This window comes from Thalassophryne amazonica, chromosome 6 (assembly GCF_902500255.1).
Source record: "Thalassophryne amazonica chromosome 6, fThaAma1.1, whole genome shotgun sequence".
NCBI classification, from domain to species: Eukaryota; Metazoa; Chordata; class Actinopteri; order Batrachoidiformes; family Batrachoididae; genus Thalassophryne; species Thalassophryne amazonica.
Window position 1 is genome coordinate 119,886,025 of NC_047108.1, and position 24,216 is coordinate 119,910,240.

The window sequence follows — 24,216 nt, forward strand, 5'->3', positions numbered from 1 at the left end:
TGTTTACAATGGGGTACTCAGGTCAAAGGAGTTTCAGTCTTTTGTTCATGGTAATGAGTCATTCAGGTCATCAAGGGAGCCATCAGAAAGGCATCCATCCCATCATTAGAGGGACAGCTGTCCTGTCATTAGGTGTGCTAACTAGAGCATAATAGTTGCTAATTAGAGCTATTGTTTAGTCACTAGCCTATAGCAGTCTGCCTCTCAGTAGGAGGCGTCTGGTTAGGTTTAAAATTCCAGCTTTTGTTGGCTTCTGTTTTATTCTTCTCTACAAGAGTCAGACAGAAGTCAGACTTCCAGAGCAAGAATTTTAGCTGAGGAAGCTTCTGCGATTTGAAGCGAAACGTCCTCGCGTCAAGCAACCCAGTCCAGTCGAAGATTCAAGCTTCTCTACTAACTTATTTTAAAAGTTGAATGCAACAGTGCTTCATAGTAGAGAAGCTTGAATCTTCAACTGAGAGCCTTCACAGTAACAGTGCTTCATTCATTCATTCACACCAGCGTTTACCACAGACAACAGTAGACTCTTCAGCATTCTGCACACAATGAACATAAATCCCATGATCCACTAAGACAAAAAAATGTAATTTCATTTCATTTTAAAAATACTAAATTACACTGTTTGGCCTCCATGTGGAGGGGGTGAGGCTGCGCCACAACATACATGCGCTCGATGATATGATGTCAACACATACATATTCCGCCTACCAAACTAAAGGGTGCTGCCCTCGGTGCAAACGCAAGGCAAGTCACTTAACCATTCCTACCTGTACCAACACGGACCGCTCGGTGTAAACGGGGCTGTCTGTCAGCATACACTGGCGAAATTGTCATGGTGTGACAGGTCAATGAGAGCGACCGCATTTATGCTCATCTATGAACAACTGCAGGAGACTGTTACTGCATCCATAAGTGACTCATCAGTGGATTTAATAGAGCAGATGTTTTTGTTGCCATCAAACAGAGTGCATGAAGAGCTCATGCTATTCAAAAACAATGATAAATAAAAAGCTCTACCTCAGATTACCAAGGTTATTTGTATTGCAAATCTCAGACAGAATGTCACAAGGCCATGAGTGGGATGATTGGTTTGAAAAAAGATTATGTAAGCGGTGAACAATAATAGTGCCATGATAACAACTGAAGGAGCCGACTATCTGCATGTGCTTTCACATCATAAATGCAAGAATTATCCAAGCATTCAACCTGCATACTATGCTATTTAAAACTCTCTAAATGCATCTGTAAATCTTTTTTAGTTCTTACCAGAGGTGCCCATAGGAGACGTGGCAGGGGTACCACTGTGTACATTAAGCCCCAATGAATGAGAGGCAGCTGGTGGCAGCGGCTGAGGGGCAGCACCTGAGGGTCTTGGAAGGGGTCCGGGTGGAGTTTCTCTCTGTGGGGATGTGAGGGGTGTACTGAGAGGGGTACTGGGTTGTGACGTTTGTCCCCCTGCCAGCCGTGCCAGTCGCCTTCTGCGAATCTTTGACAAACAACATATATTTTTAAAATGGATGAAAATGCTTTTGAATTACAAAGAGTGCAAAGTACATAAACAAAAAGATTATTTATTTGATCTCTAACTACTCCTTTCTATACGTTGAAATGTTGCAGAGTGAGACACTGAACACAAAACTGCTTCCAGTGTGTAGATATGATGTGTTGATTGTAAATTGCGATCTGTTCTCAGATGGAAAGAAAAGCGGTCCATTTAATAATGTTTGGGAGATTGGAACCTTTCTGATCATATGAGAGTTAAGAACCGGGATACACCCTGAACAGGTTTGCCAGTCCATTACAGGGTTATACGTAACTGTATACTTAAAACATTTGTCAAACAAATGTCAAAAATCCTACCCATTCAACATCCAAAAGGGAGGTGGTAAGCCTGAAAAATATTCATAACTTTTCGACTCATACTCTTCAACTGCAATACCAGTCTCTTGTGTTGATTGTTCAGTTGTGTGGTGGAATCTGTATGGAAGGCATGTTTTGTTTTTTCCTTACAGATAAATGCTGAAATTCATTTATACCATCATTTATTTGTCACTGAATACTAGACATTTCAAACTACAAATAGCAAACCTGGATGCCAGCAATCTCATGCCATTCAAATCTGTACCTTATAAGAACCAGTTTTGTCCAACCTCTAAGTGCTGGCTGTGAAAAACAATGATTATCAATATTTTTAGAACATGACTAATAAGGGTCACATGACAACTGTTTGATCGTATGTTTCAGTAATATAAACACACAACCTAAAATTTACTGACACCTGAATTTCCAAGAACTCTCAATGGCTTACTACTGAAATAAAACAAATACAAAATGGACATTGGATACAATTACTGACACCCTTGTGTAATATTCAGTTGGAGAATCTTTGGCAACAACGTGCCTGAAGCAACTGTATGTGGGTAGTTTGCACCTCCCTGCCACTGCTGTGCATTCTAACTCTTTTACAAGTCATTTTTGCAAAGGCAGAATTCAGCTCACTCCAAAGGTTTTCAATGGGATTTAGGTCAGGACTCATTGCTGACCAGTTTCACACATTCCATACTTTCCTTTTCAACCAGTCATTGATGCTGTTGGATGTGTGCTTTGGCTGGTTGCCCTGCTGAAAGACCCAAGAACTTCACCTCAAACCTAATACTGTGGGGACACTTTAGTTACTTGTCTTTGAAGAAAGCAATTTAATCCTGGAAAAACAGTGTGCGTATTTGTGTAAAGGTGACTGGCCATTATATCTGGACTTTGCAGGTTTACTTTGCTATAAATCAATCAGCTGTACATTATAAAGCATTGATTTAATCTCATCAGTGGAAAAACCCCCAGGAACAGAATAACACAGACCACTAAAGATACAGTTTCCATGCTTGCTAATAAAATGTTTGAGTATCTGGATGTTTTGCCTCATACTCCTGTAATATATAAGCCTAGCAATCCATTTAGTTTGGTTTTAGCATGACAAGAAATTAACTGTAATCAGCCATACATATATGCATATACACACACACACACACATATATATATATATATATATATATATATATATATATATATATATATATATATATATATAAAATGGATCTGATATTCTACATCTACATCATGTCACCTGGTAATAGCTACATTAAAAAGTTATTAAATTACACATACAAAGTACAAAAAAAGCTTCAGAAAATCAAAACGGAACAAATGTTCTGGAAGGAAATCACCCCGGACTCCCACCCATCTGGTTGCCTGTTGGCACATTACACCACTTCATTCTGCCCATGATATTTATTTATTATTAATCAATGATGATACAGCTGCACACAACTGGGATTTTTTTTTTTTTTTTTTGCTTTTGTTTTTCTTTGTTTGGTCTTGAGAGATTTCTTTAAGTTTTTGTGTGTGTGTGCCAAATAAAAATTAAAAATTATAATGATTTGAGTTATTTTATTTATTTAAATCAGCAAACTCATGCAAAATCAGAAAATAAATGAATGGATAAAATCAAACAAAAAAGGAAAATACACAAAATACTGAATATAGTGAAAAAACATGTAGCTGAGTGAAAAAGGTCAAGGCTGAAGCTATCTAGCTTTTAAATGCCCGACCTATTTATACCATGTCAATTTTAAAAACAAAAAAATTCTGTCAGACTATGAACAGTAATAAGAAAACAATCACAGTGAATCACAGGTACTGGTACACATCAGTTTCTTTTACCATTTTGAATACTTTATTGAACAATGTCACCACTTAAGATAGCTTTTTTGGTACAATCTTTTTAAAATGATTCATATTGATGCTCTGTTTGAGCTCCAGCTCCAAACTGTTCCACAAATCCACCCCACAGACTTTAAATTAATTGCCAATTATTTTCATACTTGGATAATCATTTGTTTTGTAATGGCAAAATGCTTTGATTTCAGCTTCTTGAATGTGAATATTTTTGTGGTTTCATTAGTAGTTTCTTTCCTCTGTGATAGTAACCTGAATATATCTGAGTTGTGGACATTGTGTTATTGTGTGCTTTGGGAAACACTGATAGCCATTTTTCACCATTTTCTGATATTTCATGGACCAATCAATTGATAAATCAAGAAAACAAAAGGTAAACAAAATCTGAAAATGCTCATTAGTTACAGCCCTGATACATCTCATATGTATACTATATTTACAAAAATGATGGTGGTATGGATTCAACTACACAAGAGTATAGTAATTCACTTGCATCTGTTATATCAAGACATGGACAGAAAGTCGAGTCGAAATTATAATAGCAAACATAAAAACTCACACTTTCTAATCTGTAACACACAAACACGGCTAAAACAGTGGTTGCATATCGTCACTTATTTCTAGCAAAGTGGTACAGTCACTTGCCCAGTTCCGAATCATTGCCAGTTCCGGATCACTGCTGTCGTTTTTGCGCCGCCGTTTCTCGTAATCAGCACGAATAAGCTAATACTTGGTACCAATGGAAAGACTGATGTTTTGTCTACAAACGAGCACAAGCTCGACCGGATCCAGCCATCCTTGTGATCAGCAGAGGAATCAAAACATCCCGGTGTCTGCGGTGTGCGCGCTTTTTCTGACTCACTCATTCCTGCAAGTTTTAAAGTAACGATCTCTAAAACGTAGCAAAGGTGAGTTAGCCATTCGGTGTTTTTGGTTCTAGAGTGGGAAAATACTTACTTACTTGGGTAAAAAATGTCAGTGTGTTATGTCTTGCTGTTTAATTGCTGTGCGCATTTATCTCCGACGCGAAAATTTGCCGGTTGCAGATCACTGAAGCTGCAGCCTCGTGTCAGTACTTGTGAGTCATGTGGACTTTGAGGGTCATCTCAAAGTCACGAATGGGCATGAATGTGGGGGCTTTTACTTTTTAATTCGGGGGAAATCTCACCTCCACATTTCATTTTTTGCTCGAAAAAACGTATAACGGCGCCTTTCGAAACTAAGTAAATTCTCATTTAAATAAGTAGAATTTCTATCATTTTGTGTTCAAAACACATTCTCGGGCACAGTGTGTATCATTCTGCATTAGAAGGGCTGCAGTCAGATGCCAGGAATGAACCCAACGTGACACAGAGTGTCATGATCCGGAACCGGCAAAAGTGATCCATTTCTGGCATATGTTTGCACAACACATAATGCGGCTTCACACTTTAAGTAGAAGCGCTACTCCACCCAGACTTTTTCAGCTAAATAACATCCAAATACCCAATACAACAATACACAATTAAAGGACATTCAGTTGCATTATGGCTCCGTATAGCAGGACTTTAAAAAAGGTGATAGGGAACAGGGCAACGTCTGTATTAAAAAACAAAAACTAAAGTCAAATAAATTAAGATATCTGAGCACTACTTCAGTGTCATAACGTCCCCTGGGGATGCAATTACTCTACGTAAATCCACTCCATATTTAAACGTGAGCTGACAGAATGTCAACTTTGTCATAGTAATGGTTTGTGCATCCACTGTCAAACCACAGTTGTTGCACAACAGTGGCCCAGTGTGTGATTTTTATGCTGAGTCGACTTCAGGCTAACAGCAAAACAACATCTGCAGAAAGGTTACCTAGCTAGACATGTCAAATCACTTACAAAATGCCCCTGAAAACTCCTAACACACTAAGCATATGGAGATAGTATTACTTTTATGGCCAAAGTTCTTTTCGGGAAATCGGTGTTCTTCACGGTTTAGGGTTAGCTTCATTAGCACTGTTAGCGTCGTGACACAAATCACACAACCTAACTTCTACTTGGGGTCGTTCTTTAAATTGTCTGTCTGTCATACAAATAACCACGGCAGGTGTTTGTTTAATTATAAGTTTAAAAGTGGATTCCTGTGTGTATGTATTCATCTTTTCCTTACACACTAAGCTAACCTCTGAACAAATACTAGCCAGCTAGCTGTTAAGTCTGAAGGAAAAGTGTGAAATGTGACCTTAGCAGCATAGAACTATGTTAAGCTTCGTCAGTCATTTTGAGATTTATATGTACACATATGTAACATTTTTCTCCCATTGCCACCTTACCTCATCTGCGCTCAACTCCTCCATCGCAGCTAACAGCTAGCTATTTCACTTTCAACTACCTTTAATGAGTGCAAGCCAGAGCCAGCTAGCTAGCCTCTACTAGAGCTAAATCTGCATAACTCGTTCCAACAAATATGTGTCAGTCTTGATTGTCTCCGGGATAAAGTGTGCGACACCAATGTGTCGAAGGTGGCAGAATAAGGTACCGCCGAAAAGTCTCGTTTGCTCGTTTTAAGTAAGTCTGCAACAAAAAGAAAAGTAGCTAGCTATTATTCGTCAAAATACAACAGCGGCCATTTTGGTTCTAAAGCATATCACGTGACGTACCGGGCCTGAGCTGAGCTGCTTCTGCTTCTTCTTCCTCTGTGAGCGTGGCAAACCTAGTGGTGGATTTGCGCCACCTATTGGATGGGAATGTATAGCTGCAGGCGAATAAGAACAACAGGATAAAACAAAACCATACTTATTTTGACACGTGGCCGATCAGGTAACCTCTCACTCAGTAAGTTACCGCTTTCTTCTAACAAAACCATGCTTTTAACCTGATCTTTTTGTAACCTATTTTTCCAGTCTTGCCTCTATAAGCTAATGTTTCCAGTTCTTATTTTGAAGGCTTAGCGGAAGTGCTGTATCAGTGTGGTGGGGTTTTTTGATGGTTGAGAGATAAGCAAAAAAAAAGCAGATTTTGTGAGAACTGGAGCTTCTGTATTTATTATTTTATAGTTCTCTATCAAATCAAATCAAATCAATTTTATTTATATAGCGCAGTTGCCCCAAGGCGCTTTATATTGTAAGGCAAAAGCCATACAATAATTACAGAAAAACCCCAACGGTCAAAACGACCCCCTATGAGCAAGCACTTGGCGACAGTGGGAAGGAAAAACTCCCTTTTAACAGGAAGAAACCTCCAGCAGAACCAGGCTCAGGGAGGGGCAGTCTTCTGCTGGGACTGGTTGGGGCTGAGGGAGAGAACCAGGAAAAAGACATGCTGTGGAAGAGAGCAGAGATCAATCACTAATGATTAAATGCAGAGTGGTGCATACAGAGCAAAAAGAGAAAGAAACACTCAATTGGGAGCTGGTTCCACAGGAGAGGAGCCTGAAAGCTGAAGGCTCTGCCTCCCATTCTACTCTTACAAACCCTAGGAACTACAAGTAAGCCTGCAGTCTGAGAGCGAAGCGCTCTATTGGGGTGATATCGTACTATGAGGTCCCTAAGATAAGATGGACCTGATTATTCAAAACCTTATAAGTAAGAAGAAGAATTTTAAATTCTATTCTAGAATTAACAGGAAGCCAATGAAGAGAGGCCAATATGGCTGAGATATGCTCTCTCCTTCTAGTCCCCGTCAGCACTCTAGCTGCAGCATTTTGAATTAACTGAAGGCTTTTCAGGGAACTTTTAGGACAACCTGATAATAATGAATTACAATAGTCCAGCCTAGAGGAAATAAATGCATGAATTAGTTTTTCAGCATTACTCTGAGACAAGACCTTTCTAATTTTAGAGATATTGCGCAAATGTAAAAAAGCAGTCCTACATATTTGCTTAATATGCGCATTGAAGGACATATCCTGATCAAAAATATAATAATATAGGTAATCTACTAATTACCTATCTACTAATAGGTATAATATAGGTAAATCTACTAATATAATATAGGTGATCTACTGAATCCCTCAACTATACTATTTTAATTCAGTGCATTCAGTTCTCTGCATGTGTACTCCCAGTACCGCAATAAAAACTCACAACTTCCATTTGCCTTCTCATTGCTTTGCGTTGTCATAGCGACCGGACTACAAACTGGGTGGCCATCTTGTCCTGATCTGTGCATGCACACCACAAAGTTAACGTGCATAAGCAAAGTTGGGTAGGATTACTTTGAAAGAATACATGTGGATTACATGTATGTATGTGCATACATTTGGATTACTTGTAATCTGATTACTTTTGGATTACATTTCAAAGTAATCCCACCCAACCTTGCACGTAAGTATGCATATGTGCGTGTTATTTTACACAAGTAAGGTCAAAACCTTACCTGCCCAATGAGCAAGCATGCTGGAGACAGCAATAAGGGACAAAAAAAAAAAACTCCCTCATGATTTTTTTGATTTTTGGAAGAAGCCTAAAGCAAACACAAATCAGTGGGATGCCCATCTGCTATGGCCAAATACAGTACAACATATACAACAGAATGGGAAAGTAAAACCAGAACAGATAGAATGTGTGGCTAGAGATGACACCACAATGTTTCATATGTGCTACAACTTTAATGACAGCAAATTTGCAACACCCATGTTGGTGAAATTTTATTGTACCTGTATTAAATGTCCACCATGTGAAGATATTGCTCCATTTCAAGAGCTGTGGGCCATGACAAATCTTTTGCTTATAGTAGTAGTAGATATGGGAAGATGTTTTAAACATAATATGAATCAATAACGGCATCATATTAAATGTAAAAAAAATGCATTTTATTATACAAAAACTTCATGTTTCAAACATACACCTTGCTTTCTGTTGGACAGTATGGATTGAAAATACATGTCTGCAAAAATTAATGACTTTCGTGTTGTTATTTTTACACGACATGATCCACTGTATAGTGGACCACACAAACAAAGAAAAAAAGTCCAGTTCGTAGGAAACAACCAGCCTGCGGAGACCAGTTTTACTGTTCAGCCTGATGAATGTAGCAGAAACAGAACTGTCTTTTTTTCCTGAGCACAAGCAGCACCAAACTACAGTCCAGTGTAGAACTGGATAAACCAGTGATGCCATCTAGTGGTAGAAGTCCACATCCTGAGAGGAAAGATGTTTTTCTTCCACCACTGAAGTCCCATTACAGTGTGATTTTGTTCTTCAGTTTCATCACAGAGTAACTTTTCTTCTGCAAACATCAGAACTTCACTCGTCGCCACTAACTCACATTCTTCTTGAAAACCTGTTTGCACACTTCTCCTTCACAGTACAGCTCCTTCAGACAACAAATCACAGCTTAAATCCCAAGAGTGCACATGCTGAAAAGTCAACCAGTGTCATGATTAATAAAAGTTCATGTTCTTTCCTACCAGGTGCAGTTTGTTGTCTTCAATCCAGTGAGTCCAGCCGCGGTTCTTCTTTTCGCCGATCTGTTCACACACAAGTTTATTCCCCTCCCATGTCACCAGTGACTAGACGAGGAAAGAAACATACAAATCAGACCGCAACGCACTTTTCCTTTATTGGATTAGTGCAAAATTCTACATTCAAAGCAGGTTTCAGGTCAGTCATCTTCACCTTCATATGTCTGTTGTCCAGACCTTGAGTGAACTCTTCAAACTCCTGACCCACTTTGAAGCCTAAGGTGTAGCTCCTGAAGGTGCTGGTGGTTTTTATGACGAAGTTATTGCCCTGCTGCTCAATCACCTTCTTATGCTTCAGCTTTAGTGCAATCTTTCTTATGCACGGGCTGATACCTGCGAGGACGGAGGAGCAGGTGTATTTTTACAAAACAGTGTGCAACACAAACACACAGGCGGTGCCATGCATGCCACAAACAGCAGCCTTACAAAAGAGCGCTTTGTTTTTTTTCTCCTCACTCATTGAATGCATGTGTTTATTTTTAGATGCAAGGCCAGTTCAGATGACAAAAGTGACATATGTCATAGTTTTGCAATGCTTGTAAAATGAAATGTTGCATTTACTTTATCTATTTGTTTCAACTGCTTCCACAAAACTTGATCGCTTAAATGGGAAACATAATGTGAAATTAATTGTAACAATTAGTTTTTCCCCACTTAAACAACCAAGTTTTGTAGAAGCAGATTACATAACTAGATTGAGTAAATATTAAAAATACACACACACACACACACACACACACACACACATCTTCAACCACTTACTCCAGTTAAGGGTCACGGCGGGCTACATAATATAATACAATACAATAATAAGTAAAATATTTAAAAAAAAAATGGAAGTGCTGAACTACATATTAAAATAAAATCTCACCAGTCACGACTGAACATTTGATCAAACTTTAGAAGCTTTTTTAAGTTCAGTGTCTCCCTGAGCTGTGACAGCTGTCTGATCATAGCAGGTCTTAAGAAAAGTTGTTTTTCTTACACCTGGAGAAGTTCTACCAGGTTATAAACATTTAAAAACAAGCTTGGCAAGGGGAAAATTTATTTCACAAAATCTTCAAAATGTTCTACTTTTAATTGTGTAGTGGTAGAATGTAATCATCTGCGTCTGTAAAATTTGTTGAAACAGTGAAGATACACAGTAGCTTGGAATGGAAAATTAATTTTAAAAATTTGCTTTATTATCCTGCTCGCCATTTACGCATTTTCCAAATTTCAACAATAGAAAATTAAGCAGCAAAACGCTGGACTTTCAATTAAAATTTGAAAACTGTATAAACTGCACTACTGGGCAAAAATTTAGACACACTTTCCCGTTCAATTGAATGGGAAAGTGTGTCTATATTAAAGTGGTCCAATCACAAAACCTTTTGGAACTCCTTTATTCTCTTTTTTAAATTTCACCACATTTAATGCAGTATTATGCAATACTGCATTTCCCAGTCTTGAAAAGGTCTCTTAAAGTCTATACCTTAAGAACTTACCGAGTGCAATCATGTAGCCTTCGAAGTTGACATTACTGACCATGTCCCAAGCACCACAGAGGCTGGCTGGCATTTTCGTAAATTTTTCTGAAAATTCTTATGCAGATGTGTAGGGGAGTAGAAGCACTTGCATTTCTGCAGGAGACGGGGAGAAAATACTGTTTTATGAGAAATCACCCAACCCATCCTTTGCTGAGCAACAATGAAGGAGGTGTTGCCATGAGTGCACGGGTATAGAGGGAACGTCAGACAGGCTAAACTGGTCCCTGAGTGCTTCAGTGAACAATACACACTTCAACACTGACATCGGGGTGAATGTGAGACATTATTGTAAAGAGCTTTGAGCATCTGATGCAGATGGAACAGCACTATATAAATGTAGTCCATTTACCATTTAGCACCCCCCCCCCCCACCCCCCCAATCATGTTATAAAACTTTAAAACAGTAAATCAAAGTATGTGCAATAAATCCTTATGGGCCATTCCATACCAAATGGGTCAAATTATAAAAAAAATTCCCCACATGACCCCTTCCAAAAAAAAAAAAAAAAAAAAAAAAAAAAGTACTTGTTCCCCTGCCAGAGAAATGGAAATACCCCAAGTTTTAATGAGCCAGCTCTAATACTTTAAGCACAGGAGCAGTTTCAATATCGCAGCATTTTTGTTATTATTTGAAAAAAGCACTTTCTGGCCAACTTTGGAGAGCAATATAGCCTAGCCAAATTAAGTGAAACCCTTCAAACTTACCATTTTAGGTAAAATCATACTGGAAAATCCATATCTGGCATCAAAACAATGATATCTGGCTTCAGTTTTATCCAAGTGTTCTTAAAAACTGCCAAAAATGGTATTTTTTCTAAACGAGGTCTGACTTTGAGCATGCACTGTGTCATAATAGATTAATGCCCACGCTTCTCCTTACAGGCATAGACTCTCATGAATCAGTTACAACACCAGAATGTTTCATTTTTCCATTTCAGCCAAAATTGTGCTTGTGAGGGAAAAATTGAAATCGTGCAATTTCGATTTTTTGCAAAAATACCCTCTAATTGACCACAAAAATCATCAGGTGAGCAATTGATTAAAAAATTGAAATTTCAACCATGCAATTATATGAATGTAAAGATGATATATCCTAATTTTCAAGTTTGGGCAAGAAATATTTCTATTGTAATTATTTTTTTTACAATAGGCAATATTGTGTGAAATCGCACATTGACTATATGGTGTTAAGTCTTAATCATCAATGGGCTAGAAATGTGAATATATAGTTATTACATAATAACTATAATAATTATACAATTATTTTAACTTGGTAAAAAACTGTATTGCTGATGGATGCAACAGCACAGGGTACCCAAATGAATGATAATTTTGACAATTTCCCAGAAAAAGGTCAGGCTATATTTAGAATTTCCCAGAAGGTGGGATTAACTGAACAACCTAATTTTAACCTGGTTTCCCAGAAATAGGTCAAAGAATTTCTGGGAATTCTGACCATTGCCTAATCATATTCTCATAAATCATGGAGGCAAAATGTGCTCTAGGGTTGACTTTGCAAGATGAATGTCATCAAAAGACATTGTGTAAGACAGTTGGCTTTCACAATTTTGTTGATTTGAGTGATGCTGGTACTCGCAAGTACAGTCTGAATGACAGTGATCAGAACAAAGTTGAGTCACTTCTCCCAGGGTTTTTGCACACATAACATGCATACTGATGACAAATATTATTACAGTAGCTGATTTAATATTAGCCTTTTTGCCTGTGCTGTGTCTGCAGAAAACACGTTTTCCTGTGCATAACCCAAGAACATAGTTTTAGGACATGATGGCTTTGTTTGGTATACATGGTATACCTAGATTAAGAGCACCTGGTTTTCAAATGTGTGCATTTTAAAGATTATGTAGGAAATATTACTTGTTCACTGTGTATTTAACTATTAAATAAATATAAGAAATGAATCATTCAGGTAAACCTTGAAAGTATTTTTAGATTACATGACATTATATATCATGTGTTGATGGATCTGTATTCATAAAAATTATGACTTTTCAGAAAAATTAAAAATATATAAATATTTCTTGCCCAAACTTGAAATTTAGTATATATAATCTTTACATCCATATAATTGCATGGTTGAAATTTCACATTTTTTATCAATTGCTCACCTGGTGATTTTTGTGGTCAATTATGGGGTATTTTTGCGAAAAATCGAAATTGCATAACTTCAATTTTTCTCTTGCAAGCAAAATTTAATCTGAAATGCAAAATTGAAACATTCTAGCACTGGAACTAGTTCATGAGCGTCTATGCCTGTAAAGAGAAGTGTGGGTATTTATCCATTTTGACACAGTGCATGCTCAAAGTAAGACCTCATTTAGAAAACATACCATTTTTGGAAGATTTAAGAACAGTTGGATAAAAAATGAAGCCAGATATCATTGTTTTGATGCCAGATATGGCTTTTCCAGTATGATTTTGCCTAGGATACTTAATTTGGCTAGGCTATATTGCTCTCCAAAGTTGGCCAGAAAGTGCTTTTTTCAAATACGAACAAAAATGCTGCGATTTTGAAACAGCTCCTGTGCCTAAAGTATTAGAGCTGGCTCATTAAAACTTGGGGTATTTCTATTGCTCTGGCTGGCGAATAAGTGCAGTGTTTTTCACTTGTTTTGGAGGGGGTCATATGGGGACCACCGGCTGACTTGGCATGGAGTGACCCTTTTAAGTTATTCAGTTCTCATCAACCCTAAAGGCTTACAGCTAAATGGTAAATGGACTGCATTTATATAGCACTTTTCCATCTGCATCAGACACTCACAGCATTTTACACTTATTCCTCACATTCATTATTCACCAGCTGTGTTTAAACCCTGGAAATCCACAGGCATTTTAGTGAGAAATTACATTAAAATTGCTAAATGTTAGCAGTAAAGCATAAGAATTGAAATTTTCTGGGCTGAAATAAAAATAAATAAGAATAAATCAAGACATTATTAATAAGTAATATTTTTCTTTATATGTGTGGGTAAAAATACGTGTCTGCAGTTTCTCAATTTGACTACGTAATCAAACATTTTTTAACCACAACATATCTGTTTGATAGTTTCTAATTTTACATGACTTTAAATCATTTTTGATGGGTTCGTTGTTCTGCATGATGGTTATGTTTTTGGTGGTCTGGTTTGGAATTCTGTGTTTCCATTGGAGGAACTGGGAATGGTGCAACATTTTCCCTGTTGAACCCCCTTCACACCTTCATATTGGAGTGGCGCAGAGTAGAGAAGGATTGTAAAACAGATCAAATCTAGGCTCGGGTTTCCAGTATGCCTTTTGGAGTTTAAGAAAATCCTCCTCACTTCATCATGAAGCTGCATAACCTCATTTTCATAATATATAAGTCGCACTTGTTAAAAAAGGCCTCTAGAAAAGAAAAAAAGATAAGATCAACTTTATCCCAAAGGAAATTATTTTGTCAGAGTACCGAAACGGTTAACAGTGAACAATGCTTTTTTTTTTTTTTTTTTTAACAATAAGTAAAACAAATTTATACAAAACGACTGGAAGAAATTTGCACAAGATGTTCAACAATATTGCACATAACTCTGAGTCACTAAATAACTGTTAATTATGTATTCATCCTGCAGAAGGGGGAGGAATTATACAGTCTGATTGCCAAAGGTAGGAAAGACCTCCTGTGGGGTTCTATGGTGCACCTCAGTGGTCTCAGTCTACTGTAGGTGCTCTGACAGGACGTCAGTGTGGCATGCAGGGGGTGGGAGGTGTTGTCCAGGATGCTGAGCAGTTTCCTCAACATCCTCCTCCCTGACACCTCCACTACAGACTCCAGCTCAAGCCACAGGACACAGCCAGCTCTCCTGATGAGCTTGTTGAGTCTAGTTATTTTGTTTTGTGTTTTCATTCCTGTGAAAGTCCTAGTGTACGTAAATTGTTATTATAATTATTATTATGAATAACAAAATGCATGATTTTTTTTAAAATATCTAAATATATAGACCTGAGTATAAGTTGCAGGTCCTCCCAAACAGAAAAAAACAGGACTTATACACCTAAAAATGCAGTAACTGCTGATGCAACAGACAGAATTTGCACTGTGTGCAGTTTCTCCAACCACAACCACAGAAACCTTTAACTCCTTCAGAGATGTCTTGGTGGCTTCCCTCACTAGTCTCCTTCTAGTGTTTTCACTCAAGTTTTGGTAACTGTCTCCTTGACAGATTTACAGTACAGTATCATACCATTTGTATTTCTTAACGATTGATGTAAAGTAGATGACGTCCAAAACATACTGACTTGGAAATTTTCATGAAGCCATCTCCTGACGTCTTGATAAAAATGACTGTAAAAGTAATGATTTAGTCCTTATATTTAGAGTAAATTTCCCCATTCCTTTTATTTATTTATTTTGCATGTCTGGAATGCAGGAGTGGATGTATATTAACAAATCAATTGAATTTGACCAAACAAAACAGGATAATCTTTTGGTTCATACCATCTACAATGAAATATAAGTCAATTAAGTAAATTAATCTTTTTTTTTTCTTCTTTGCATTTAACATATTGTCCCTACTTTTTCTGATTTGGGGTTCTTTAGTTTTCTGTACAGCACTTGAAATTTTTGACCTGAAAGAGTTATATAAAATAGATTTTCTTAGTTATTTTATTATTACCATTTATTTATTATTATTTTGTATTATTTATACCATTACAATCACTGTGGTATAAATAATGAATCACACCTAGTAGTTTTAACAGGGTGAAGTTAAGGCAAAATGGGAGCAAAGTCAAAAATGTTAAACTCAAGCTAGTTAAAAGTGTGTAGTAAACAGGTTTGAGCTGAAAGCACAGTAATGTGGTACACCTCCCTCTGCAATGATGAAATATAATGCAATACTAAAATACCCTAGGCCATATAAGAATACAAATAGGAAGGAGAATGTGACCTTTTGACCTCTTAAAATAGGTCAAGGTTAGCCATCTTTGATCTTGTGCAAGGTCTGTGTCCGAAGAATGTTCCCTGTGAATATGAAGACCCTGGCAGAAACAGGACTAATGCCGAGCACAGACAGACGGACAGATGCAAGGCTTCTGCAAAACCCGAAGGGCCATATTTTGGCCTCAGGTAAAAAAAAAAAAAGACATGGTCTTTGCCCCATGCGCATTATTACGGGAGAAAATAAGTGACCTTTTAAAAACGACTAAGCTTTTTGAATATGTTGTGACACAAATCAAAAATTAAGATCAACAACTCTGCATGTCACTGAAAAGAAAAGAAAGAGAGTCATGGGATTATTTTCCAGCCAAGAACGTGGAGGCCTCATTTCACACCTGACACACCTTCAGCAGAAATAAACCAGTTACTTCATAAACAGACACAGCCTTTATTCTTTGTACAATATAAACAAGTCTTAAACTTTACAGCCTTATTACTATTATTAAAAGGTGAAAATTCTAAATTTAGAGACAGAGTAATGTGATGACTGTAATCAGATACACACCAGCAGACTGCACCGTATCTGATCTTCAGTGACTAAACACAAACCTAACCTTTCGTTTTCAAATCTAAACACATCTCCCGAGGAAGAACACGGACAAATTCAGCTTCCAGTACAAATTAATGTGTGATGTTTACAACACAAACCATCTCCAGAAAAAGTCTGAGTAAATCAAGTAACGTGTTCACTGGCATTTATGTGTTTGTTCCGTGTATTTTTATTATTTTTTCAAATTCATTTAAGACATTCTGTATTGTCAATTAACAATTTGTTCATTTAATTATTTACACACACCTTGATCATCATCTTATTTTAGCATGCTAAATGTTTTTGAGAACCTCCACGTTTACACTTCAGCATATTGAAATGTCGACCCTTTAGGTGTGTTTTTTTTTTCTCAGGAATTTAGAGAAAAACAAACCAAAAAGAGCGCATATGCAGAATAAACATAGACGATTAAAGGTATCTTCAGCAGTGTATTGGTTTATCTAAACTTTTCATTTAGTGGACTAGCAGCTACTGAACCTAACTTTTAGATTAACTGTAACCACCACTGCACTGAGTGCTAATCGGAAGAGACATGACGTGGTTTAATTGTTATTTTTTTCCCATTTTGAGACACTGGAATGGGATATAAAAAAAAGTTTGATAAATTTCTAACATTGAACGTTGAAGATATGCGTGTGCAAACCCGCGGCTTGCACACTCAGCTTCCTCATACACCTCTGTGTGTCCTCAGCTTGAAGAAGCGTCAGTGCATCTCTTAAAGGGTGCCAACACAACCCCTACATTTTTCTGCTCACTCTCGGCAGTGTAGAGGCCACGCTCTCGAACGTAGTCAACCACTGCATCCGGCAGCAGGTACCTGACACTCTGACCTCTACGGAGCGCTTGCCGCACGTGTGTAGCTGAAATGTCATTTGTCACCCATTCGCGAACCACGTGGATGTTCTTGCGGTGCCTCCACAGAATGTCTGACTGGTTGATGATCTTGCTGGGATCGCTGCCACTGCGGGTGATACAGACCATACCGTAGTGGCCCACGATCTCAGCGATGTCCTCCTCCTTCCACAGATTAGGGACGGCAAAGGATTCCAAGACATCAGCACCGCACAGCAACATCAGCTGAGGATCATCTGACAGTCGAGAGAACGTTTGTTTGTGAAGGACATCAATGGTGACAGGCAGAATTAAAAAAATATCCATGGCGGTAAAGATTTAAACAAGGACACACACACGCACACGCACACACACACATACAGCCAGCCTTCTGATTTAAGTGACACACTTGTACATACAGTTAGGTCCACAAATATGTGGCCATTAAAATATTCATTTCAGACGTTTACTTTGATGTGTTGGAGATAAAAGAATTAAGTGCAGGCTGTCGGCTTTGAGGGCATTTACATCAGAATGGAACTCCCTCTGTGACAAGGAAGATTGTCTCTTGGTCGACTCCTGGACATCCAGGATCAATCTACAGACACCTGTGTGTAGGTTTGTTAAAGGCCCCTTCACACATAGTGCAACGTTTGGACAAATATGGAGAAACAGCGCAACAGCTCAAATTTGCGCACCACGGAACAGGTGTGTGGGCAGGTGTGCATGATCCCGGTGCGAGGTGCACCACATCGTGCCGCTGATGTGGAATAAATAAAAAAAAAATTAAAAAAAGGAAAAGAAAAACACATACCACCCATTGGACGTGAACCCACACCTTCCAAAAGCTCTGATTACCAGTCAGCAACTTTACCAACTGAGGTACAGAGATGTTCTTTGAAAGTTGTGGGAGTCTGCCTCATATCAGGAAGGACATGGAAGTATTACAAAAAAAGAATAAAATCACACACCATATAAAAACACTGCATTTATTAAGCGAGCAATACAAATATGTTCCGTCTGTTCCTCTGGTGATGACCCATGGTCACAGACATACAGTCATGAAATGACATGAACGAGAAGCAGCGTGCTCTGATGTCCACATCTACTGATCAGGTGCGTCCAGTCGGCCAAGCGTGTGTCCTGCCTGACACACGTCTTGTGGACGGTGCGGCGCAGCACAGACACTATATCATGTGGAACAGAGCTCACGTGGGTGACGTGACGGTCAGATCGCCCGCTGTGTATTCTGATCAGATGGTCTGTTTCAACCTGGGGGGCTGTCAGTGTCTGCTTGCTGCAGCTTGATGCCACCACGGTGATATATGTTTTTATTTATGTCCACGTAAGTACAGCAACCAGACACATGTACCTCACAGTGGACATGGTTAGTGGTTAGTCCATGTCTGTCCAAACACAGTAGGTGTTGTCGAGCTGGACTGTCCAGCTCCACAGATTCTCACAACTGCTTCTGTCGGAAGCCACGCCTCCTGTGAGTGGAGCGCGCACACCCACGTGTCAGTGTGTGTGTGTGTTTGCAAAGTCACACTCGTGGGGAACTTAGACAAATTTCACAGCAATACGACAGTGGTCGCCTGCAGTCTGCTGTCGTGTTAAGAGTGCAACTGGCCACACATTTTCTAAGTGCCATGTGAGTGGTGTTAGATGTTTGTGCTTGTCACCTGGAATTTGGCCGGCACCTGCTGTGAGAAGGTTCGATGGGTTTGCACAGCGCACACTCTGTCTTTCAGCCGCTGGTGTGCGCAAATAGTTGTAGCAACAGGTGTACGAGGCGTTAGAGGCAGGGATGAGTCCACACGTTTTGCATGAAATTCCTACTTCGTGCGCACGTTGACCAAACTTCGCACTATGTGTGAAGGGGCCCTTAACGTGAGAATGTCATTGCACGCCAACAAACGCATGGTCCTTCACCGATCCTTAGCCTGGAAAATCCCTGATGACTGGGGTCTGAGGACCTGCTGCAACCTTCATCTAGTTACAAGCCATCACCTCCTCCACCTGATCTGCCATTGAGGACTTCTCATTTCACCCCGCAAACCGTCTCATGTTCGGGGTTCCTGTTGAGCCTTCATGGTTACTATCGCAGCCACAGGGCACAGCACACAGGTGCCCACCATATTTCACTCCAACAGCCAATCCCCTACTTGATCAGTTACCCAGCTGTCATGACGCAGACAAAGGGGTTGGTTTTTGACACAAGACATTTACATACAAACAGTATAAATGCAGAATGAATTATTTCTGCATGCAGCTCCCGTATTCACAGGTTCAAAAATACCATAATTTAATTTTATCAGCAATTAATGTTTTATATACAAATCATGTGAAAACTGGATCCTCTCTGTTTGTCTACACAGCGCCTCCTGCAGCATGCAGAAAGAAAAACAGTATAGAAATATGCTTCCACTCCATTCGTTTTTTTCTTGGTTTGTTTTCTTTCATTATTTTTTTTTTTAACTTTTATTTCGTAGTTAATTCTTGCTTGCAATCCAGTTTCATGGAGCTAAGAGACACTAAAAGCCCCGGTCACAACCCACCGTGCGTGTTTTTTCGCCGTACGTTTTCTGCGGATGCCATGGCCACTACATTTTTGTGAAAACGTACGGAGGCAGTAGCAAGAGGAGGGAGGGAGTACGTTCAACGCACGTCTCTAGGAGTGTAACGATAAAGAGAGTTGACAATAAAGCAGTGTGTGTGTGTGGGGTCGCTTTTCTTTTTTATGAGCGGGACCGGAGCGGCAGGTGTTTATCGGCGTCGGCGATGCATGAGCATGTCCAGCTTGCAGCGGTCAGTTGTACGAGTGTTTACTTGCCTTGAAAAGTTACAGCTAGTTATCAGACTGAAGCTGTGGAGTGTGTGTTGCTGACATTTGGAGATAAAGTCCAAGTTCAAGTGAGAAGCTGCATCGTGCATGCAAGTCTGTCGGCCTCCATAGTATGTGGTGAGTGCCGTAATCCGTACTGCCTACGTATGGATTTGGTTAATTCAATAGTAATTGAATGAAAATGTGCTGCTTTGAATCCGTACTGAGGCAGTACTCACAACGTGCGTCATCTGTACTGCTGGTGAATCCGCAGCCTGACCGCAGCGAAAGTTCTGCATGCACTAAAACCTCTACAGCGTGTCTGTGTGTGTCTGCGTGCTCCTACATTCGTACTGAGGCAGTACTTACGACGTACGGATCTTCAAATTTAGCCCACGTTTTTGCAAGTAGACTGCACGGATGTGCAAGTACGGCGGGTTGTGACCACGGCTTAAAGTTCATCTGTGTTTGCGTGTTGTGAACTGTATGTCAGTATGGTGATTAACAGCAGAAACGCTCTGTGTTTGACTTCAGAACATGTTTTTGCTGCTGTCAGTCACAAACATTCTGCCTCTTCATGATCACATTCCGGCAGCACTGCTCCTAACCACACTTTAATTTTAGACAACACGCCCACAATCACACAAACTACCAGTAGCTTGTTGTTGACACAGTGTGTACGTGCAAACCATCAGGCTGAATGTGACAGTTGTGACACACTGTGCACTCACCTTTGCATTGGGTAAAACAAAGGCTCCTAATGTTTCTACAGCAACTGACGGGACTTTGGGTTTTTCAACTTCATGCTAGTGTTGCAGACCGAACGCACCCTCCCCCCCTTCTAAAAATTTGTCCATCCTGCCTTCATTGCGCATGCGTCATTTCGGCCCACAGCAGCACGTCTGTGACTGACTCTTTACACCCAAAGTGATCAAAAGGAATAATGTAATTATTAATCATCAGATTACAACAAGGGAGACTGATTTTTAGGGGGGGCCGTTTAGGCCGGCGACACCGGGGTTCCAGAATTTATATTGACAGTTAACATAAGAGAGCCAAAACACAAATATAACAGTTGGAGCAATTCTCGACCTTACTTCTGCTAAAGAAAAGTCTGTTTAAATAAATGTAATTAACACAAAAACCCACCAGTTGGCAAGTTAATTTTGAACCTTTGGAAACAGGGAAGCACCCACAAAAACTGCTGTAATTCCTGCAAACATTCACATAACTGGGATGCAAATACCCTCAAATTAGAGCCAATTTGAATGCCTAGCGTGTGCTGTAACAATACATGATGTCAGACTGCTAAAATAAAATCTATCAATTGTCCAAAGTCAAGTATTTATGGACCCAAGTGTACTGGCACAAATCCTACCCATTCTTTCATGTTGTGATGAACTCCACGAAGTATTCTCCTCAGTGCGTCTCTTTTTTGCATAATGGACAGTGTCTTCTTTGTCCACATCATCCTGGTCCCCTGAAAGTGACTTAGAGTGATATCTAATTGTGGACAGACAAAAGATGCACAACATTAAACAAAGAAAACAAAGACTGACGAAAATCATCTGCACAAGCCAATGGCTGTTTTCAAACCAGACAGGACACCCTGTTGGTTGGTTTTTGACTGCAATAGGGTAAGTCAAACATTAATAACAACTTAAAATATACCCATTTTTCAAGAAGTTTGTTTCAGCGGGACTGACAAAATGTGATTGAATTCTGGGTAATCCAAAGTCCAGGTCCACTTTTTAACCATCTGGGGTACAGGATATAATTGGCCGGTTTTTTTTTTTCCTACTTTTCCTTTTACCTTCATAATTTACCTTAAAAACTGTTTACTTTGCCTTGTTTGGTGTCATTTTTTTCAGCACAACTTCACCTGTGTGTTTTTCTTTCATTCTGACATACTCTCTTAACACAATGGTCCTAAATTCACACAAAAACATAAAATCCAAATAGAAAAAGCTTTTTTTTTCTGTAAAAACCACAAACATGTTTAACAAACAATTTTTATAACTTAGAATGCAAATATAAATTGTAAATTTTAAAAAAATATATACAAATGTACCAAACAACAAAGTTGTTGTACTATTTACATTAAAATGCAGGAAATGCTTTAGGTGTTTTTTTGAACAAAAACAATTGTACAAAACAATAAGATGCTCAACTCGACAGGTGACAGGACACCTCATCAGTAATCATGATTCAAGTTTTACTGGGCCTGTCAACAAAATTTAAAAACTGATATGTGTATTGAAGTCCGCACTTTCAACACACATTCAAATGGAGATTCAGTTTGGTGGATTTGATGGGACGACTGCTTAGTCATGTGACTTTTATGTGGAGATGCGTCAGATGACTCCAGAGGGTCAATAATGCTCTACCACAGAAATATATCTCATCAATCCCATGACCAGTACAGTTAGGTTCATTATGTTCAGATTAGCTGTCGATCTGTTGGCCTGGCCAAATATTGGCACCAATAATCTGTCAACCCCAAGATCAAATGTTGGCTTTCCTTGGAATTTTGTGAAGATTTGCAAAACTATACACTTTCCTGAAAGCCACCATAGTGGCCATGTTGGATTTGTAAAGACAGGGGAAAAGGGGGGTTTTCAGTACGTTGGCTTCTAGATGACCTTGGATCTTGATTCCAGTGGCTACATGCACATTTTCAGAGCAAAACTACATATCCTCCTGATGGGGAATTTTCAAGGTACTTATCAATTATTAATGTCTTTGATTATGTCATATATATATATATATATATATATATATATATATATATACATATATATATATATATACATACACACACACACACAAGTATATATGGCACTTAATTGAAAAATGGGTGAATGGTCACAAACATTTTTTAAATAGAAAGTCCTTTGCAATGGACAAAAAGATCTAGTGCTAGTTGAATAATTATTTTTAAATAAAGCTGTGAAACTCTTGTCCCCTACAGAGGACAAAAATGTGTTGCTGTGTCTCAAGAGGATATACAACTCAAAGATGGCCATCCATCCATATGACTTTTCCCACATGTACATTTTTATAATTAGCACAACTGGATTCCTTGTGTATATGTATATTTGAAAATGTGTATAGAATTAAGATCATAAGTCATTTACATATTGGAAAAACTCCCATTTTAAGCTGCCATTTTTACAAATCCAAGATGGCCACCATGGTGGCTTCAACATACTGAATCTGCTTTGTACGCTTGTGCTAAACACTGTTATGTTATAAAGTAATAGCTACATTAAACAAAGATCAGATAGACAGGTCAATACCCAGGTCTGTAAACTCTGATTACTTTTGTTAAAACTGTATGACAGATTTTAAAACAACCCATTTATTACTTTCCTTGAGGGATCACAACAAATCCCTGAGGTGCCAGCGGGGCTCCCGACAAATTATTACTGTAACATTACGATTCCTACCCACTGATCAAAAAGTGGTTTGAAGAACAACAAGGAATAGAGGAAGAAAACACAGCATATGAGGTATATTTAAGTAAAAATGTGACAGAAAGAGGATAAAAGCTTTCAGATCACCTCATCACTGCAGCAGTCTCCATCCACTCAAACTGTAAACTCTCCCAGGGATCCACTGTGATCCATTCGGAGTTCTCTGTGGCCAGTCTGGCCATCTCCACACGGTGGGAGGCTTCAATCAAACCCTTCTTCTTGTAGGCATCGTTGACTGGAGAGATGACACCTTTCACTATCCTGTAAAGGCCTAACAAATTTAGGAAACAGTGAGATTAAAATTAGCTGTACTGTAAAGACGACATTATAATCGATCCCAAAATACAAATAAAGCAGAAAAATACCTTTGTGGCATTCTCAGGCTACTCACCGGTATCTTCTAAATGATCTCGAGCCAGTTCGAACATCCTCAGGTGCATGTTGGTGATGGGGTTGAAGGACCCACAGGCCAGCAGGACCACTGCTCTCTTCTTCATACTGGAGGTGGGTTTAATCTATGACAAAAACGTCACATGTTCAAGAGACAAGAAGCATCAATTTTAGAGTCACCAGTCAAGTTTTTTTATTCAAACACCCCCAACGGAATGTACCGATTCTCCAGTTCCTACAAAAAGCACTCACTCAACTTTTATACATTATTTTATAAAATCAAATCAAAAGCTTTAAAATTTATAGTCTTTAAGTGCAATCAATTACCTAACTGAAATAAAAATAAACAAAATAATGCCTTGGCAGGGGTGGTGGCCAAGTGGTCAGTGCACTTGGTTTAAATGTGGAAGGTTACTGGTTCAAACCTGACCCCTGCCACATTTCTCCATGTAATGTGGAGTTGGGTCAACAGGT

General features: G+C 38.9%; 2 protein-coding genes across 2 annotated transcripts in view; both read right to left on the reverse strand.

The window, feature by feature from the left end:
- Positions 1-6,370, reverse strand: part of ube4b (ubiquitination factor E4B, UFD2 homolog (S. cerevisiae)) — a 60,690-nt gene extending 54,320 nt beyond the window's left edge. The window contains 2 exon segments of the mRNA XM_034173271.1: positions 1,267-1,486; positions 6,037-6,370. Of these exon segments, the coding sequence (XP_034029162.1) occupies positions 1,267-1,486; positions 6,037-6,060 (244 nt within the window). The 5' untranslated portion in view covers positions 6,061-6,370.
- Positions 6,371-8,499: 2,129 nt separating this feature from the next.
- LOC117511540 (nicotinamide/nicotinic acid mononucleotide adenylyltransferase 1-like) lies at positions 8,500-24,189 on the reverse strand. The gene is made up of 9 exons (XM_034171546.1): positions 23,744-24,189; positions 23,440-23,623; positions 21,255-21,379; positions 16,911-17,309; positions 16,007-16,015; positions 10,655-10,750; positions 9,322-9,500; positions 9,114-9,215; positions 8,500-9,019 (listed from the first exon to the last, which is right to left on the reverse strand). The coding sequence occupies exons 1-9, from the start codon at positions 23,847-23,849 to the stop codon at positions 8,963-8,965; spliced, it is 1,257 nt and encodes a 418-aa protein (XP_034027437.1). The 5' UTR covers positions 23,850-24,189; the 3' UTR covers positions 8,500-8,962.
- Positions 24,190-24,216: the final 27 nt, after the last annotated feature.

Excerpts from the sequence above, each read along its gene's own strand:
- LOC117511540 (XM_034171546.1), bottom strand. The coding sequence starts at position 23,849 with ATGAAGAAGAGAGCAGTGGTCCTGCTGGCCTGTGGGTCCTTCAACCCC. Across the intron at positions 23,624-23,743 it reads AGATCATTTAGAAGATACCG|GCCTTTACAGGATAGTGAAA; the intron begins GTGAGTAGCCTG and ends TAAATTTGTTAG. Across the intron at positions 9,020-9,113 it reads AAGACAACAAACTGCACCTG|GAGCTGTACTGTGAAGGAGA; the intron begins GTAGGAAAGAAC and ends TGTTGTCTGAAG.